Here is a 16,718-nt window from a genome sequence, read left to right on the forward strand (position 1 = left end):
ATGTGATAGAGCAGACTTGAGGCCAGGTTCCCCACTCAAGGACACAAGGGCTGCTGCTCGCCTCACCCTTTGGGGCATTCTCCTCATCCACAAGAGTTTTGTATTCTGTATTTCCTCAGCTCCTCTGTACATACAGTGCTCCCCTACCCCACACTCTACCCCTAACCCCCAACACTTATCTCTCTCTCTCCCTACCTCCCTCTCTGTCTCTCTGACTCCCTCTCCTCCTCCTTCTTATTCCCCCCCCACACACACACACACAAAACATTCCCTGCTGTGGCCACAAGGGGGCGCTCGCGCTCCATTTCAGGAGTGTCTGCAAGGGTGGGAGCAGTTGGCACAAAGCGGGAGTCTGCCTAACCCGGTTTTCCTTTGTCTCTTCAACCTGCCTCTGACTAGGGAAAAATCAGCTGTTGTTATACCGTTAGGGGGCAAAGAAAAGCCCCCACTCTAGTCCATTGAAACAGCATCGTTTCTTACTTTCTGGGATTTTTTTTCTGACCCTGTCCCAGGGCCATCTGGACTCTAGACATAGCGTACTTACTGTTTCACACTCCTCTGTTCCAATTAGTGTTGTGTCTCGGGCGCCTTTCTCTGTCATACATACTTTCCGCATTTAACTCCATTTAGTGTCTATGTGCCTCGGAGAAAATCGTGCCTTGAGCTAGAAACATTTATCGGCGTGACTCAAAAAACACCCTGGTCACAGGGAATGATTGGTGAGAGTCCCTTCCCAGGAGCAGGGATACTTCGCAGCCTTCGCCTCTCCTACTTCCCCCATAACAAAGGGATTGTTTCCTTTCTGCACTTTCACAGTTTGGAACTGGTCTCTCCCCAGACTCTGAGCCAGTCCCTGGGGCCCAGGTACTGTAAACTGCACTGTCAGACCCTAGCTTGTGGACATTGTAAGTACCTTTTCCTGGGCTTTTGCTGTCACAGGCTGTAGTGTGAGGAACTTCACGGGTCTGGAGTTGTCATTCTGTAGAACTTTTCATCTAAATAATGGCCTCAGAACAAGGTCCCTGAAGGTTCTGCAGGGGGCAGTCTGATAAAGGCTCTCTGGGGCTACGCATTTGCCCTGTTGAAAGTCCCTCTTTTCTTCCACTCCGCCTGCTTGCAGGTGACAGAGGACGCAGCTGGTTCTTGTCCCTGCCTGTCTGTGAGACTGGCTTCTCAGACTCTCAAAGGAAGGGGAGAACCCTCAACCCGAGTAGAAAAGACCTTTTCCTTGGTTTATCATCATTTTTTATAGAGATTTTGTTTCATTTTTTTTTCCGCGAAGCAACTGCTTGTGTTGAACATAAAAATGGCTTTTTGTATTTGGATGAATTTTCTGCTCTGGGATAATCCTCCAGTTTTTGAATGCCCATAGACCCCCCTGCTAGTCCTCCTGGATTTGCATACCTAGCATCTAGAATCCAAGACAGGGGCTCTGGAGATGGGGTGGTTTCAGCCTTGCCCCCTCCTACCGCCAAGCAATGCTGGAGTGCCTTCCTTGGGTGCCTCTTACTAAGTAAATAACAGTGTCATCACTCCTGTCCTGGGGATTTTGAGCCAGGAGAGAAGACCTTGCTGAATAATCCTTTTCAGCAGAGAGCATTTAGGGGCTATGTCTCAGCCTGGGACCGTATACAGATTCCCAGGCCCCCTAGACCCTGCGTGGAACCACAGACTCTGAATGATCCTGTGTGTGCGAGTCACGTTCACACTGCTACTGCAGCAGTCCAGGAGCTAAAGAATGCAGAAGTCTGAGAGATGCCCCCACCCAGTGCAGAGGGGAGGGGTGCACAGGGATTCCCCTCTCCTCCTGCTCTCCCCACCCCTGCTCCCCTTGACTCTCTCTGCTGTCTGTCTTTACTGAAGAGGTTCTCTGAGGACCAGATACCATAGTGGAGATCTTTAGGAGTACCCCCATGGCCCCATGTCATGGCTGGCCCCAAAGTAGCGAGGGAGACCTAGTCAAAACATTCAGCCACACTTACTGAGGAGCACAGCGTAGCTCTGCAGATGTGTTTCCCGTCACTTATTGCTCCTGGCCCAGCCTCAGTGAAGGGACTCCAGGGACCATAGTTAGCACAGTGGTTTCTGCCTTTTTTATTTGAGTAGCAAAGGTTTCAAGAGGTTCAAGAGGAAAGCCTCACACAGACCCCCTAATGTAAAAACCAGACCCAAGTAGAATTCTCTTCGTTCGGACAGGCATGGAAACTAGATCTTTGTCCTCTGAAGTGGCCCTAGATGACTTTAAAAGAGACTGGGGCCTCTTGAAAGCCATTGAGGAGGCTGGAACTCCAGGATGTATGATCACACCATAGGGATTCAGAGGGTTCCGCACTCCAATCCCAGCTTTGAAGCGGGCCATGGGCAGTTTGCTGAACTCCAAGCTGTAGCCTCTTCAGTTGTGAAACAGTTAGGGTTTCAGAAGCAAAGGGACCTCCACTGGGGTGGAGGGGTGGGGGCTGTCTAGCCTTTCAGGAGCTTTTACACCCCCCCCCCAAAACCCCCAAAGGTCTAGGCCCAAGAGTCCAAAAGGGAGAAAGGAGAATTCTTTGTAAAATGTTGTAACTAGTTTGGGCTCCTCCAGTGGCCTTCTTGTGTCTTTCACTTAAGATGAACTACAGAAGGCAATAGCTCCTATTGTTAAGCAAATCCTAGCGCCAGATAATAGCTAATGAGTTAGCGCTAGATAATTGCTCCTGGACCTGCAGGGGTGGCACCACCTGCCAAGTGCACCACCTGTACTGTGGAGGTGGCTGGCTTGCCTCCCACAGCTCTGCCCCTAGAGGAAGCAGTTTGCTAGGCTGAGGCCTTGCTAGAACTCATTCTTACCTGATTCCTCCGGGATAGAGTCATGGGAGGTCATGTCTACCACCCTCCTGCTTGAAGCTGCCCCAACATCAAGCGTGACAGTCTATGTTCAGTAGGAGGTCGGACTCAGTGTCCTGGGTAACCGTTCAGGAACATTAGTAAGACAGCAGGCACATCCAGAGAGTAGATGCGTCAGTGACCAGAATGACCAGATGGGTGGTCCAGACTCTTCATGCCCAGCTGAGACCACTACCTATGTGTCAAGTCTGGACTTCTCCGGTTTTTTGTTTGTTGGCTTGTTTCTCAAGACAGGGTTCCACTGTGTAACTCTGGCTGTCCTAGAACTCACTCGATAGACCAGGCTGGCCTCAAACTCAGAGATCTTCCTGCCTCTGCCTCCAGAGTGCTGGGACCAATAGCATGTGCCACCACCGCCCCCCTGACTTTCCGTTTTTATCCGCTTGCTCTCTGCTTGGAAGCCGTGGGTGATGATGGACAGCTCTTCAACAGTGGCAGCCAACTCCCTCAGCCGTGCCGGCAACTAGAATACTGTGGGATATTGATGGGGACCGAAGAAAAGACTACACCAAGAGAAGAGCGTACAAAGGCTGTTTACTCGTTCTGCAGGAGCCGGGTGGAACCTATCGATCACCGGCACCTGCATTTACCAGAGAATCAAAAGCACACAGGCAGGAGTGAGAGAAGCCTCAGAGCAGACAAAGGGGCAGGCAAGGTTGCAATGTCACTGGGGAGTATGACAGCATGGGCCCCTAGACGCAGGACTTCTGGGTCTTAGGGAATTATTAAGGAGGTGTGCTGGCCTGATTTCTCTGATCGATCCCACTAAGATTGGAAATGGAGGTGACAGTTGAGCAACCTGGCAGGTATTGATCATGCTTGGCCGTTGGGGACTAACAGCTGCAGAGGGTGTAGTTTGCCGCAGGCTCTGGTCAGTGTCCATGTAACCTGGTCCTTGTCCCCTTGTGCATATTGTATCTCTTGGAATAACTGCAGCCTGAGCAAATCAGGGCAAAGGGCTGCCCCACTGTAGGCGAGACCTCTTGCTTTCCTGGTGGTATGTGGTAGGTAGGAGACAGAGAAGATGAAAGGGTGGGACCCAGAATCTAAGAAGAGGGAGTCACTCCTGAGGTACTGGTCTCCGGTGTAGGCCTTGGCTCTAGAAAGCTTAGAGAGCTTAGGCTGTGGTTGTTGGGATCCACAGCAGTAAGGCCTATCCAAGGTGGTTCCACACACTGGGCCTGTTTTCTGGACATCATGAGCCAGCCTCAAGCCCCTGGCTTTACCCACTGCCATCTGTGTACAGGCTGCAGCGTGCTTTCGTGGTTCCTCCTCCTGAGTCCCACTTACCAAATTAAGGAAAAGGACTCAGAGGCGCTGTGGCGACCCAGGTGTGCCAAGCTGTGCTCATGCCTGCGCTTCCACGGGGCAGAGCTCCTACACTTCTGCTCCTCTTCTACCCAGTCTCTCCCTGAAGTTCCAGACTATTCCATGAGGTGGCCTGACCCTCAGGGTAGTTATCTCTCCTGTCAGTTGCTGCCCCCAGGGAAGCTGTGTGGGGGACTGCTGCAGATAAAGCTGTCCAGGGATAAAATTCAGAAAGGAAGCGGGAGGTCGCCTTAAAAAAAAAACCCAGAATCCACATATAAAAAACCTGAAGTGCTGGCATATGCTTATAGTCCTGGGACTGGAGAGCTGGAGACAGGTGGATCCCTGGAGACACACTGGCCAGGTATCTTACCCTACTTGCTGAACTCCTGTCCAGCTAGAGACCCTGATTCAAAAACCCAAGGTGCACAGTCCCAGGGAATGACAGCTGAGATTGTCTTTTGGCTTGCGCACACATGCACAGGCATGCTCACACAGGAAAAGTTTGTTTCGTAGCACCCTAAGATTTTTCTCCAATTGAAATAAACAGCCAAATATAAGGTTAAGGTGTGGGAAATGCTTCATTTTTAAAAGCAGGAATGTTACATCGTTGGGAAAGAGATTTGTTGCCATATTTGGTGAAGCATCTCCCTGACTTTGAAGGTGGTCTGTGTGTGTTGTGGACTCCCAGCCTTCTATCCAGACCTAGGCAGGCTGGCCGTGTCTGGAGACCCTTGCTCTCAGGTCCAGGGCAGCTGGTGGTTATCACTGGTTACTGCAGGAGGTGGATGAGTCTGGAATGGCTCCACAAGCCCCCTGGGTGGCCAGAGGGGAGGCTGCTCTCATGTGTCAATCACTGTCACCACAAGTGCCTAAGCCACAGGGAGTGAGACACTTCTTGGCCAGGCAGAGCCTTGGAGCTGTCGGCAGCAGCTGCCGCATCTCCCTGCGTTTGCTATGCCTGGCTCTGAGCATGGCCCGGCTGTGCATCTGGCTCCTGTCAGACACACAGCAGGAGAACTGGAGTCTGTACACCAGCATGAACATGCTTACACATGCCTGCGGCCATGCAGGGGCCACTACCTACCTCACACAGCCCATGTTGGGCAAGATGTCTCTTAGGATCTGTACAGGTTTGCCAGGAAGTCAGGGGCTGCAGACCCTGGTCTGTCTCACCCCCCCGCCCCCGTGTCTATGGACAGCTGAGTGGAGGTGTTTGAGTTGGGAAGTGTAGGAGGAAGAATGCTCAGAGCCTCGGTGACTCAAATCCAGATGAAGTGATTGACCCCATCCGTCCAGCACTTAGGTTCCAGTTCTTGTAATGGTGCCATAATGTTCCCTCCGGCATTTACCCTGACCTTCCCTGCCTCCAGTGCAGCTTTGCTCCACAAGTCAGACCATAGTCTATGAGCAAAGTTTCATGAGGGAGGGCTTCCCTCTTCCGCATCACCTAGCAGGGTTCATGTTCCTGGTTCCACCTCAGTCAGGCTCCTTCAGTGTGCAGGGTGACTGACAGCTGGTCTGCCCGAGACACCCCCTCTCCCTTCAGCCTACTGGGTCAGCTGCTCGTTTCTATTACCTTCTCCAGGAATCCCTCCCTGCGCCTTCATTGATGCCACCTCTCTGTGCTCCAGCTGTGCCTGCCTGGCTTTTCCTAGATGGAATGGCCAGTGTCTGTGACTGACTGCTCAGCTCACAGCCTCTGGGAACAGTCCCATATGCATCTCAGGCGGGTCTGTCCGCATCACCTAGAGCAGGCACCTCTATGTGCGCGGTGCTTGGGGAGTGCTGGTCAGAGGAGGAGGAGAAGGAAGAGGAAGAGGAGAAGGAGGAAGAGGAGGACGAGGACGAGGAGGAGGAATGGGCAGGCTGCTTGTTTGCTGAAAGGCTGGTGGGAGGGTTGTTAGAAGAGCAGTGTTGGAATAGAGAAAGGGCTTTGTAAACTTGAGTGCTGACAACTTCTACTCTGACCTCTCATTCCCTTGTCTTACTTGTCTGTCTGTCTGTCTGCCTGCCTGCCTGCCTGCCTGCCTGCCTGCCTGTTTCTCCTTCCCTCCTTCCAGTCAGATAATTTGTCTTCCTTCTATCTGATGACTGTCCAGCTATACAGGACAGATGCCTGCCTGCCTGCCTGCCTTCTTCCTTCTAGTATTCTAGTATTCGCTGAAGACTTTTCTGCAGTTTTAGGATCCATCAGACAAGGCCCTGGGGGCTTTCAGGTTCGCTGATGTCCCTTGTGTTCCCTTGGGAGATCTGAGGAACTGGAGGACAGGACCCCTTGGTGGGTGGGGTTGAGTACAGTCAGTGCCTGACTGAACATGCATGTGCTGAGCATCTGCTTTATTTCAGTTCAGCACAAATCACAGATCTCACCAAGGAGGACAAAGATGTGAGTCTAGATGTGAGAGGGAAGCTGGCCCAGAAGGACAGATGGTCTAGCCTCATCGGTGTTCGTCTAGGCCAGACTGAGCAGCACTGGGGAAGTGGTTGAAACCTCCCTCACCTGGCTTCCCGCCCGTCCTCTCATGCACTGTGCTTCCTGCTGTTCTTGATCCATAGGAAACTTTGCTCCCCCGCCCTCTGGGCCTTCTGAGTGTGTAGCATGTGTGTTGGGTCCCCAGAGAAGGTGGTTTCTGAGTAGGCGAGCACAGGACATAGAGGCAAAGCTACCAGAATGGCTATGGTCTACCTTCCTGAAGCTGCTGGGCCGGGTGCTGGTACAGGTGTAAATGGGGTTCTCTGCCAGTCACTGTGGCTGTGCCCACTGGAGCCAGGGCCAGGGCCAAGCAAAGGACGTTAAGAAAGGTGATCCAGAGACAGACATATTGGTAGCGAAAAAGAACCTACAGTTCTCTTCCTGCCCCCGAGGGCTGGTCCAGTGGCTCCCAAACCCAATTGATGGTTACATTCCACAAAGACATGCTCACAGCTTCCAGGGCCCTCTAGGCCTATTAACAGGGAGTCCAGACTCTGGCCATCCTTGCTGGGACCATGGCCTCTGTTAGTTACCAGGACTGTTGATTCTGCCTGATAGATAAAAATATAGGGGAGCCCTCCCACGAGGACCACACTGCAGGATCTGAGAGGAGCTGGAGCTGAGGCCTTCTGAAGGGCGCTCACTAGCAGGCCAGAGATCCTTCACCCACCCCAGCACCACAGGCAGAGCAGAGCTCTGTGGGCACTTCACCATGGTGGCCCCCGTTGACGTGCACATAATTGCAGTAGGGACACAGATGCCATCACTGTTGAAATGTGCCACTTTCTCCCCAGAGGACAGCAAGGACGGTCCTGTTCGTGGGATATTGAGAGTAAGGAGCAAGATCCTAAGTATGATCCTAATAGGATCATAAGTACGTACTAACTGCCCTACTCCCAGCCCCAAAATGTCCGCCTGCTGGGTGATCTCCACCAGGTATTTGATGCCTCTAAACTAGGGAGGTTTCTGAGGGAATAGTCGCCTCAGAGCCCCTGGCCTTGCAGCACCCAGGGACCTGGTATTTTTATCTGCCACTGGATAGTCTGTGTTACAGCTTTGGGCCATGGCCAGTCTCTGTGCAGTTTGTCACTGTGTCGCCAACATGAGCTCAGAGATGACCTCAGTCCAGTGGAACTGGCCGCCAGGCACTCAGGAAAGAGTGATCTTGGTTTCCAGTAAAAGAAAAAAAAAAAAACCTTTGCCATTTATAGGAATCTTAAAATGCCTAACTCGGGTGGCAGCCCCCGGACATGAGGTCAACTTGTTAAAATAAAACCAAGTTTGTGATCTGGAGACAGTGTCACAAAGGCAGCTCAGATCATGTGATCTGGCAATGGGAAGCTTGCCTATCCACCTGGATCAAGAAGTAAAAAACTGTGGCACACCCCAGAAACCTCCCTGGTGACCCCCAGTTTCCCACCACAAGCATCCCAGGGCAGGAGCTCATCAGTCAGTGAACAGGTGTGGCAGAGCCAGGCCCAGCTGCGTGGGCTACCCTACCCCGGGGAACCCCGCGGCGTTGCTTAGAAGGGCGGCGGGTATACTATTGAGAGAAGACAGATCTCCGGCGAAACAAGGGCTTAGGCTGTGTGATGGTTAATATTGCCAGTCTGACAGGATTGAGGATTAACTAGGACACCAGCCTCTGGGCGTATCCATGAAGGGTTTTTGGATTGGACTAATTGAGGTTGGAAAACCCACCCTAAATATGGGCAGCACCGTGGTATGGTCTGGTGTCCTGGACTTCATAACAGTGGTAAAACAAACCCAGCATTTCTCTCTCCTGGTTTCCTGATGATGGCTGCAGTGTGACCAGCTGCACCTGTCATCCTGGAAACACCTCCCCTGCCCCCCACCATGGTAGACTGTACCCTCAAACCGTGGACCCATACAATCCCTGCCTTCTTCAAGTTGTTTGGTTATTGTTGTTCGGTGTTTTGTACCAGGCAAAACAAAAGTTACTAACATAGGCTTCTTCCTGCTCTCCTGGACCCTACCCCGTGAACTTTGAGCCCCAGATCACATCAACCTCATGTCTAAGTGGCTGTGGAGTGCAGCCTTCTGGCCACGAGGAAGGTCTCTGTTAGGTAGCCCCACTGTCTTAGGGTTTCCATTGCTGTGAAGAGACACCATGACCAGGGCAACTCTCATAAGAAACAACATTTAACTGGGGCTGGCTTCCAGATTCTCAGGTTCAGTCTAGTATCAAGGCCGGAAGCATGGCAGCATCCAGGTAGGCATGGCGCTGGAGGAGCTGAGAGTCCTACATCTTGTTCCAAAGGCAAACAGGAAAAAACTGCAGTATTCCGGACAGCTAGGAGGAGGGCCTCAAAGCCCACCCCGATAGTGACGCACTTCCTCCAACGAGGTCACGCCTACTCCAACAAGATCACGCCTGCTAATAGTGCTGCTGCCTGGGCCAAGCATATTGAAACCACCACAGCCACCTTCAGAGGAAAAACATGTTGTCAGGCTCACGGACCTGGCGTGGCATGACACCAGTGGGTTAGGAGCTGTCAGGTCATCAGTCTGTAGTCCAGAGAGCCCCTTGCTTCTCCTGCCTATCCCAGTCCCCATCACACCTGAGCACAGTACCTGGCTCCTTCAGCAGCGGGGCATCTCTTCACTCTATGTCAGATGATAACAAAGCTCATTCCTAGCACATGCTCAGCCCCGTCTCCTCCCTTCTCCCTGCTCTTGTCCGTTTGACCCCCCCCCCTTGGGTCGGGAGGACCTGTGAGCTGGAGATTTGACGACTACTGAGATTGCTTTACCAGCCAAGATGGCTCTGGTTGGGCTAGCCCTGACCTTCCTGTGGTCCTCCATTGAGCTGCTTCTACCTTTCTTGGAATCCAGAAGGCCCAGCTGAGCTAGGGACCTGGAAATGACCAGTAAGCCACTTGTGCACTCCTGAAAATCCTTGCCTTGTGTTTTATCTCCAGCTCCAAGAAGCCCAAGAAACACCCAGAAGTGGCCACGAGGCCCAAGCCTTTACCTCGGCTCACCATCTTTGATGAGGAGGTAGACCCCGACGCAGGGCTCTTCAGCTCAGACAAGAAAGTGCCTCCCCGGAAACCTCTGGAGACCACACAGGACTGTAAGTACTAGTGTTGTTCCTGGTATTGGCTTATGAATGAACTGGTGAATGTCTGTGTCCCTGAGCAGGTGGGTCCCATCCTTGTCCTGTTTAGACAGAATGTAGACTAGGTGTGTAGAGATTTCCTGCTGGTGTTCCTCACACCTGGTGTCCCCACAGGCTGCAACATTTGGGATTACGCACCTACTCTGAATGCCCTATAGAGGAGAGAATGACTGGTTTCTTAGTTTGCTTAGAGACCTAATTCCTTAATTACATCTTCAGCCACAGGGGCACTGGGGCTCCCTGGATCTGTTTAATTGGAAAGTGGATACTGACCTACCCTGGGCATGCATGTGACTCTGTACAATTTTTAATTTTAATGAGTATATGCCACCCACATGGATTCTACGGCAAGGCGTGGTGCAGGGTTCAGAGGGAGCTTAGAGGCGTTGGGACTTTTTCGTGTGTCCCTAACCTTTCCTCATGCCTGCCCAGGTCCTCCTCCCCAGGGAAAGAATTAACGGTTACTTATTAACTCATGCAGTGCTTAGTGTGCATCCACCAAGGGAAGATCCAGCTCAATTCCCCAGCCTTAGGATCTCAGCGCCCGTGGAGGATAGAGGTAGATACTATCACCCAAAAGTTCAGCACAGCCCAAGTCTCTTTCAGGGCTGAGCAGAGAGACACGAGTTCCCAAAAGACAGCAGGCATCCTGGGAGAGAGTGTAGCGGTGGATCCCAAAAGGCCAGGGGGCTTAACCAGGTCACTGGGAAAAGATGCTTCAAGTGAAGATATGATTGACACATTCCCCAAAGGGAAGCTCACATGGGAGAGGTTGGGAAGGCCTGGGATTTCTGAAGATGGGTCCTGTGGGCTATTTGTGTCTGTTGCCTCTGCTCATCGTTCACAACCTTAACAAGATCTGTGGCTGGTGGACGCCCCTCAATACCTGCTCATTTAGTACCTGTGGGCAAGCTCGGGGACCCTGTCCTGCCAGAACTCTGGGGATGTTGTTCCAAAAGCAGGGGGGCCTGGGCAGCAGCCCCAGCCTGCCTGTGGCTCTCTCTCTCTCTCTGGATGGCAGGGGGCCTGCTGCTGAGGCTCGGGCCTCTCTCTCTCTCTCCTGGGGCTGGCCTGTTTGCTGCACGGCGCCTTAATTAAAAAGGAGGCAATGTATGAATGAGTTATTTTATGTAGGAAGGAGAAATGCTGGTTGAGTAGAGAGAAAGAAAGGAGAGGAAGAAGAGAGAGAAAAGAAGGAGAGAGAAAGGCAGAGAAGAGAACAAAGAGAAAGAGAGGAGAGAGAGCGAGCAAGAGGGCAAGAGGAAGTAAGAGTTACAGAGAAGAGTAGGAGAGTAAGAGAGTGAGGAGGGGCAAACCCCCCTTTTATTGTATGGGGCGTGGCATGCCTGGCTTGTGGTCAGATGACTGTGTGTAAGGTCCAGCTAGAATGCTGGGAGTTTGAGGCAGTGTCTGCCTGGTAGAGCACACATCTCCTGAAGGGGCAGCTGTGAGGGGTCTGGGCTCAAATCTGAGCCATTGATGTCGGGAGCAATTCACCAAACGCCTACCATCTCTTGTGAGCAAATTACTTCACTCGGTCTCCGGGTTCCAAGGTGGCTCTGCTCTACTGGACTCCGGCTGTCAGAACTGATCACTGCCCCACACGGGGATTCTGGTGCAATATCCTGAGAAGCCACTCCACCAGCAGTGAGAAGCCCTCAAGGACTGTTACAGAGCCAGGCCAAGGCGGACGGGCAGCTCAGACCTGTACAGAGCGGCTGCGTTCTTGCCTTCCTTCTGCCCTGCTGGCTCCCACCACTCTGCTTTCCTTTCTCCCTCACAGGGATGCTATAGGAAGCTTAGCAGGCCTGCTCTCTAGCATCCGAGGGTAGACAAGCACTTCCTTTATCATCCTCTAAGTCTTCTCTCCCCACAGCTCTGAAGCTGTTCGATGACCCTGACCTCGGCGGAGCTGTCTCCCTGGGTGACCCTTTACTGCTGCCGGCTGCCCGTGAGAGCAGAGAGCCCACATCCCGCCCAGAACACGGGGATGCCACCAACGATCTGTTCAGGTACTGCTGTTCTCCAGGAAGACTTCATTAGCTTGTAACCCAAGTGCAAGAGTGTCTTACCAGCTTCAGCCCACAAGAGAGGAGGGATCCAGGCCTGGCCAAGTCCAGCAGTTGTGAGTGGCTAAAAGGGGGTGAGGATTTGCAGGGGGAAGGCTGTGGGCAAGCAGGGCAGCCCCACTGGTTCCACAAACTACATTCATTTTCTTCTCACACTTCTATTTGTTTGTTTGTGTGGTTGGTTGGTTTTTCGAGACAGGGCTTCTCTGAGTAGCCCTGGCTGTCCTGGAACTCACTCTGTAGACCAGGCTGGCCTCGAACTCAGAAGTCCACCTGCCTCTGCCTACCAAGTGCTGGGATTAAAGGCGTGCGCCACCACTGCCAGGCCTCACACCTCTATTTTAATAGCTTCTTTAAAGGAATAAATTACACAATTCTCGAGCAATTATAATTCGCATAAGTGGGTTTGGGAACCAATAAAACTGACCCTTGATATACTACAGCGTACTCAGAGAGAACAAAGCACAAATGTACTTCAGAACAGTGGTGCAGTCCGCCAGGAGGGTGCTATCGGAGGGAGAGGAAAGCCATGGTTAATCTGTTACATGAAGGTTGATGTCAGATGTGGTTAAAAAACAACAAAACAAAAACAAAAACAAACAAAAGCAGCAACACAATCTCCTTAGAGCTTACTGTGTGTCTGGTGTTGTAAGAAGTTTGTCTCACCACAGATAATCTTATCTATCTGACCCCTAAGATGGGTGCTGTTCTCTGCAATTACAGAAAATAGTACAGCATAGATCACTTGCCCAAGGCCACCACTACTCCTGGCTCCCTCTGTTGCCGCCTCTCTGTTCCAGCAGGAGCCCTGAGCCCTTGGAGAAGAGGCTGAGAGACCTGCCTTACTGTCTCAGGCTTCCATTCTCCCTGACTTCTCCTTGTGCCAGAACCTGATTTCTGGATGTTTCCATTATGGTGTTTCTTCCTCCCTGTCGATGCCCCCAGGATGCAGCACGTGTTTGGTGCATGAAGCAGAGTTGCCTCTTTCCAGGAATAGTTTAAATGGCACCAAGGCCTGTGGTCCTTAGAGGCTGTCATCCGCACCCCTCGTTAGCAGCCCGGGGCTATTACACAGCCCTCTAAGTGCCCGCCAAGCCTGAGTCACCTCGATGTATTTACAACTCCCAGAGGCCCCCTGGCATCTGTTCACTCTCTCCTCTTGTGTTCTCGCTCCTGACATCCTGCTGGCTGGGAGGAGCCAGGATCATTGTTATTCCATGAGGGAAGAAACTGAGGCACCAGGAAGTCCGACTGCAGGGTATTTATGCCCGTGGGTTGGACATCATGGGGCCTCTCCTGCATGACATATTATAAACCCTTTCCTTTCAATCCCACCTTTCACAGAACACTGTTCTGTGGGGTGTGTCGAGGCAATTTCACAGGATTCCGTGGCCAGCTGACACCAGCTTTTAGCAGGCTTGTCATGCACTCGCAAACACAGCCATGCAGCATTTCACGGCCTTATTGGTCCCTGGGAACCATCCTTTCATTGTACCTCCCTATCTTGCACGGCCCCTGGGAATCACAGCTCAAAGAACATAGATTTCGCATCCCTGTCTCCATTAACAGACATCTGGCTGAAGAACTGGCTTCTTGGGAGCAGGAGCCAGAATTTCTTTTTCTTTGTGCCTACCTTGTTCCTGTTTAGGCAGTGAATTGCTTGCTTCTTGGTAGCAGGCTTTCGCTCCACCATTGCTGTTATCCACCTGCCTGGGCATCAGTTCTGAGGAGGCAATGCCTGAGTTGTTGAATAAACCAAGCGGACTTTAAGAAGCCTTTATCTCAGGCCTTATGTGGATCTGTAGCTGAGGTCTGTCCTCAATGGGGTCTTAGGATGGAGGAGAATGTTATGACTTCAGGGCACAGAACTCTTCAGGATGACCACCTCAGCCCTCAGTGGTTGGCCTCATACCACCTGGATGTGGAAGAGAGAACTGGACCTGGTGTTAGTTAGACCCGTTCTGAGGAGCTCGTGTGATCATCTGTATGCTAAGTAAGAGTGGCGATGCTGGCCGTGCTGTGGCTGGCCAACCAGGACAGCCCTCCCAACCTCTTCAGATCCAACCATGACTTGTTCCAAGGAGTCGTGGCTATGCTTGAAATCAGTCTCGGGCCTTTGGCTGCTGTTTAACTTTTCTAAAGAACTCTGAAGACAGTTCGGACCCTTTTGAGCTTTTCGTGGGCACTCTGGATGCCCTGTAGGGGATGGAAAGGTAGCAAGCCACTGACCCAGTGAGTCAAGAATCAATGGCTGTCTGGAGAAAGCTGATACACATCGGAGCTGAGACTGGCAGGAAGTCATCCCATGGATGACACCCCCAGTGTCTCCTGACAGGGGCCTGTCTTTCTAGAAACTAGCCCGCCCATCCCCTCCATGTCTAGACTTTTTTTTTTTTTTCATTTTTTTTACAGGTGATTGTAAGGCACCATGTGGGTCCTGGGAATTGAACCCAGGTCCTCAGGAAGAACAGCAAAGGTTCTAAACTGCTGAGCCATCACCCCAGGCCCATGTGTCTAGACTTTTTGCTCATTTCTTTACCACCCAAGCAGTCTCTGAAAGCCCCAGTCACCCCAGAAATCAGGCAGGACGACGATCCACAGTTCCCAAGCAGCTGGTTCCTGGCAGGCAGTTCTCTGGGAAGCTCTGTGCTCACTCAGGCCTCTTTCAGGCTTTGTAGGACCAGAGAGCATTGTTCAGACCAAAAGCGCCTCTGTCCATGCTTGTCCTCCCCTCCCCCACCGCAGTCCTGCTGGGGTAGTGCTGTAAGGACCGGCTGTCCAGGGCAGAGAGCCTCCGTCACAAGCCTGAATGCTTTTTGCTTTTCATTCCCACCGCCCTTTGCTCTCTGTCATTTCCCTCTCCAGGATCCTGCCATTCCACGGCAAGACCGTCTTTCTTCTCCTTTTCCTTAAGAACCTGTTCCAATCTTCTCTGGCCACACTCTTCCCTGGCCATCAAGTGACTGCTTCATGGGTCCTATCACTCTCAGATCCGCTCTGTCCAGCTGGGTTAGGGGTGCCCTGTGGGAAGAGCAAGGCATTGGCTCTATTATAGCCAATGCCTGCTCTGTTTAACATTCTGTGATTGTCTGTCCAAGTCGGTATGTGCATTATTCCCTTAAACTTGAGAAGTACCTCTTGTGGGTTGTTTTCTTTGGTCCTTACAGGGATCTCTGTGAGGTTACAGAACCAAGAACACCCCTTCTTTACAGATGGGCAGAGACAGAGAGGTAGGGTGTGGCCTGAGGCCACCCACTCAGGAGCTGACAGATACGAATTGGAGGCCAATCCTGCACACAGCTGCTGGACATCACTTAAGGGCTCGCCTCCCCATCTCCTTCCTGGAGATGGGGGAGCTAAGTGGCCCCCGGTTGTCTGCTTTCTATGGCTGTGCTGTGCCTACCTGGTATGGCTGAAGGATGTCTGTAGAGATAACCAACATCACAAGGGATGGCCCCATACTGAAGCTGGAGAAGGGGCCTCCATGTAGCAGTACCTAGGAAGGTGAGGAGAACCAGCCACCTTTATCCTCATCCTAGCTATGGAGCCCAAGACAGGGCCCTTCATCTTGCCATAGCTCAGTTTGCACCTCTGTAAAATAAGGTCCATATCCGCCCCCAGACAATGATTTGAAAGTATCAAATAAACTGAAGAAGGCAGAAGTACCTGGCCTGTAGGATTCGCCACAGAGCCTAGTAGGCCGATGGGCTGAATTTGTTAATGGAGGCTGTTTTGCACATCTGGTTCTGAGATAGCTCCCCTGTTGGAGACTTCCAATACAAGCTCCCCGAGACTAAGAACAGGTGAGCAGTGGGCCATTGGTCAGGCTCTTTAGTACCCAGACATGCTCTCCTCCTCACCAATCACTACTTAAGCCTCTTCCGATCGGCCTATAGGCAATCCAGGGCTTGCTATCACCTGGACATTTTTTTTTAATTTTATTACTTTATGTGTAGGGATGTTTTACCTGCATGTATATCTGTGCATTGTGTGTTCAGTGCTCTCAGAGGCCAGAAGAGGGATTGGATTCCCTTGCACTGGAGTTACAGGCAGTTGTGAACCTCTGTGTGAGTGCTGAGGACAGAGCCTGTGCCCCCTGGAACAGGCGATGCTCTTAACTATGGAGTCACTGCTCCAGACTCACCTGACTCGATCTTGGTGAGCACGGGCTGAGTCCACTGCAGCCTTTACGGGGCTCTATCTAGAACCCGAGTGACTCAAAGATCTATGGAAGCCAGCAGACTCCATCCCACGGCAGCTCCGAATCCAGTATTTACCGTGTCTCTGGATGGAGTTGATCTAGCTTCATGTTGTGTCTCTCTTAGGTCAGACATCTTTGTTGTATGACTTAAGCACGACTATGATCTAGTGCCCTCTCCTTGAGCCACCCAGGCTCTTGGACTGTAGCCTCCTGTCTGCAAAATAAGAGACATATATGTCCTTCCCTGAGATAAGGAGAAGATAATGATTCTGAGGGGCTCTGGCAAAGGCTGGGAGTCTGGTACCAGGCATCAGGCGGTTATTTCTAAGGAGCTAGTCCCCTGAAGACACCCGCAGGTTTGAAGTGCTGTCACCCACCACCAAGGGACTGGCTCTACTCTGCCTGCTGTGGAGGTGGAGGGTCAGAAAGACCTGCCCTTGGGTTTCTCCTCAGTGCTGATAGAATGAGGCAAGCCGGTAGCCATTCAGCACCCATGTGTAGAATGGTGAGGCTCCGGGCTCTCGCTCTTCTGTGGATATAGTTATGCTAAGACTGTTCTCCTTGCTTCTCTAGAGTTGAAGAGGACCTGGACCAGATTCTGAACCTGGGATCTGAACCAAAACCCAAGCCCCAGACTAA

At 51.9% G+C, this 16,718-nt stretch overlaps 1 protein-coding gene across 1 annotated transcript in view; it reads left to right on the forward strand.

Annotated features, from left to right (window-relative positions):
* Positions 1 to 16,713, forward strand: part of Hs1bp3 (HCLS1 binding protein 3) — a gene marked incomplete at its 3' end in the record, with an annotated part of 30,874 nt that extends 14,161 nt beyond the window's left edge. Inside the window, exons 5-7 of the mRNA XM_031356901.1 lie at positions 9,610 to 9,764; positions 11,686 to 11,821; positions 16,653 to 16,713. Coding sequence (XP_031212761.1) covers positions 9,610 to 9,764; positions 11,686 to 11,821; positions 16,653 to 16,713 — 352 coding nt within the window. The remainder of the gene's footprint in view (positions 1 to 9,609; positions 9,765 to 11,685; positions 11,822 to 16,652) is intronic.
* Between the last annotated feature and the right edge of the window lie 5 nt (positions 16,714 to 16,718).

This window comes from Mastomys coucha, unplaced genomic scaffold (genome assembly GCF_008632895.1).
Source record: "Mastomys coucha isolate ucsf_1 unplaced genomic scaffold, UCSF_Mcou_1 pScaffold6, whole genome shotgun sequence".
In the NCBI taxonomy this organism is placed as follows: domain Eukaryota; kingdom Metazoa; phylum Chordata; class Mammalia; order Rodentia; family Muridae; genus Mastomys; species Mastomys coucha.